General features: G+C 62.0%; 1 protein-coding gene across 1 annotated transcript in view; it reads left to right on the top strand.

Annotated features, from left to right (window-relative positions):
* The window catches only part of Sfxn3 (sideroflexin 3), a gene marked incomplete at its 5' end in the record, with an annotated part of 7,587 nt that continues 4,509 nt past the window's right edge, over window positions 1-3,078 (top strand). Inside the window, 4 exon segments of the mRNA XM_005403880.2 lie at window positions 1-320; window positions 1,516-1,679; window positions 2,310-2,480; window positions 2,787-2,885. Coding sequence (XP_005403937.1) covers window positions 1,519-1,679; window positions 2,310-2,480; window positions 2,787-2,885 — 431 coding nt within the window.

Here is a 3,078-nt window from a genome sequence, read left to right as displayed (position 1 = left end):
CGCCCCGACCCCGCCGCGGGCAGGGCGCCTCTAGAGGCCGGCTCGGGCACTGCAGGTGGCCCGACCGCCGCGTGCCGGTCCCTCCCCTCCGCCTCGCGCTTCGAGGGGGAGGGAACAGGCCAGAGATGATCCCGGCCTGTGACAGCGCCGGGAGGCCGTAGGATCTGGTGCAGAACCCGGGCGTAGCTCCAGAGACGCCCGCCGCCCCAGGCTGTCTGCGCTGCGGTCCCCTAGCGCTCCGCCCGCGTCACGTGACGTCTAGCAGGACGGGGCGGGGGCGGGCCGCGGCCGCGGAGAGCAGAGGCAGGAACCCCGCAGACGTGAGTGCCGGCTGCGGGCGGGTGTCGGGGGCGCGGGGAGGGTGCAGGACCCGTGCTCGGAGAAGGAGCCTGCCTCTAGACGCGCTCGCCCTGGGGCACCCGGGGCCAGCACCCCGGCTCTGGAGCTCCACGGGGGGGGGGGGGGTGCTTATTCATAGCAGGGCAATCTAGAGCATTTTGTACGGGGGGTGGGGGGCTGAGGCTGGGGGAGGAGTGTGGGGGAGGCTGCCTGTGGTCGCATTCAAGGGTCTGCAACCCACAGACGTGGGCCATGTGTGTGCGTGTGTGTGTGTAACAGTCTGTGGCTGGTATGTACAGGGTGTGGCCACCCTTTTGCATGTTTGGTAGTGTTGTGCCAGTTTCTGTGTGTGGGGATGTGAGTGTGTGAGTCGGGTGTGTCTGCTTGTGAGGGAGGAAGTGAGGTTGGAGGGGATTAGTCATTCTGCAGGATTTTGCGTAGCACGGCCAGATGGCTGCTCCGGGCTTTCCTCTCTGTGCTGGGTGGAGGGAGCGTCCAGGGAGCCCTGCTCATTTTGGAGGTAGGTGGCGCGGAGAGAGGTGGGTGGGAGCCTGTGCCAGCCCTACTCGGCCAGGGAGCAGGGAGAGCCTGAGGTCCTTAGCGTGGGTTGCAGGAGAGAGGTCTGGAAAGGGGCCGAGTGTATGCCTGCGTGCACGGACGCGACTAACTTCACCTTGCGCTCCGGAGCAGATAAAGCGTGGGGAGATCCGGAGCCGTGGGGAGGTCCAAAGCTCTACTCCAGGCAGGGGCTGGAGTGTGGGAAGCTCTCCCCAAACAGCCTCCAGGGTTTGTACCCAGGTCTCAGCGCACCTGGGGCTGTGGCGGATGTGGGCATGGGTGTGTAATCATACGTGTTTTAGTGCGTCCGGCGCCCATGAGTAGCTGCACGGGGATTAGGTTCATGCATGCATCAGTCAGGCACAGTTAAATCCCATCCTGAAAATCTGCACCAGGCCAGGGCACAGGGAGATCTGTTTTGCCCGTCTGGTCTTCCCCTCCTCCTCCTCCTGTGGCTGTAGGTCCCTGGCCAGGACACTGCCTAGGAAAGGACTCCTCCACCTTTGCCTACCCATCTGCAGTCACCTTGAGGTCTTGGGGGTCAGGGGCCGGGCTTCCTCCACATGAAACCTTTGGGCCTGTCCTGGAAGCTCTCTGGCCCTTGTCCCTGTCTTGCAGAAAATGGGTGAACTGCCCTTAGACATCAACATTCAGGAACCTCGCTGGGACCAAAGCACCTTCCTGGGCAGAGCCCGGCACTTCTTCACTGTGACTGACCCCCGAAACCTGCTGCTGTCTGCGGCACAGCTGGAAGCTTCCCGGAACATTGTGCAGAACTACAGGTGATCCCTCCTCCACCTGACCCTGTCACCCAGGGTCCCATTCATAGCAAGGTAATCTAGAGCATTTTGTACCTGCCTCCCCTCCTTGAGCGTGACCCTGCTGCACAGCCCTCTCCTTCTTTGGCCCTGCCAGCTGGCATCACAGACACCTATGGCACAGAGTTTTAGCCCAAAGAATTTGATGGCGTTTGGTTTGAGAAGGTAGCATTGACGTTTATGGGTGGGGGTGGGGCTGCCGTATGCACAAACGCTCTGCAGGGACCCTTCCCAGTATTGGTCCATTTTCTCAGAGGCTGGAGGGGTTCAGGGTCCATTCCAAAGGAAGTAGGAGGGCACTCCTCTCGTCATCAGGAGGAAAGCTCTCTGGTGCCCCTAAGTTTTTGATCCTTTGGAAACTACCATCGCCTGGGACCCAGCAGACTGTGTGCTAGAAGGGAAAGGGAAGCAGCGCTCCCACTTCTGGGAAGCTCTGGCTCGCCCCTCTAGTGACCAGTCCCTTAGAGACAAAGGGCTCCGTCTTCTGAGGTTGTGGGCCACGGTTCTCGGTCTGTTCAGAGTTCCCTGTGAGGCAGACAGAGCTTGGGAGTCTGCCCTTAGAGCAGCCTGTCAGTGCCTTGCCAACTTCTGCAGGGCTGGTGTGGTGACCCCAGGACTCACCGAGGACCAGCTGTGGCGGGCCAAGTATGTGTACGACTCTGCCTTCCACCCAGACACGGGCGAGAAGGTGGTCCTCATTGGCCGGATGTCCGCCCAGGTGCCCATGAACATGACCATCACGGGCTGCATGCTCACCTTCTACAGGCAGGTCTCCCTCCCCATCCGCTGCTGAGTGCTGTGAGCTAGAGCCTGCCTTGGTGGCTGTGTGCTTCCTCCCGGGGCCAGTTTGGCTCAATCGTGTTGGGCGGGAGCTGTTGTTAGTCCCTCCCATCCTCAGAAGGAGCCTGAGAAAGGGGGGTGAGGCGGTGAGCAGGGGTGAGCAGGGCGGGTTCTAGGATCATCGACTGGGGCCCTCCTGTCTGGGAAGAACCTTCGGGGTTTCGTTAGAGCGGCTCAAGGATGGGGCGCTGTAGCAGGGACCGGAGCAAGTACGGACCTTGTGCCCCCCAGGAGGACTCCGACCGTGGTGTTCTGGCAGTGGGTGAACCAGTCCTTCAATGCTGTTGTTAACTACTCCAACCGCAGCGGTGATGCCCCCATCTCTGTGCGGTGAGATTCCGTCTGCAGGACGCCGCGCCACTCCGCCCAGCCCACGTGCTCTTCTGGCTGCTCTTGATGCCTGGGGCTCAGCTCCCCTCGCAGCCTGCAGGCCCCCCTCTGCCTGAGGTCCTTTGGGGACCCACTCCCCTCCGAGGGAGGGAGTAGGCTGCTAAGGAGTTTATGCGGGCGCTTGCAGGGGGGT

Source organism: Chinchilla lanigera, unplaced genomic scaffold (assembly GCF_000276665.1).
Source record: "Chinchilla lanigera isolate Chin_1 unplaced genomic scaffold, ChiLan1.0 scaffold00084, whole genome shotgun sequence".
NCBI classification, from domain to species: domain Eukaryota; kingdom Metazoa; phylum Chordata; class Mammalia; order Rodentia; family Chinchillidae; genus Chinchilla; species Chinchilla lanigera.
Note: the sequence above shows the minus strand (reverse complement) of the source record. Positions and strands in the feature narration are given on the sequence as shown.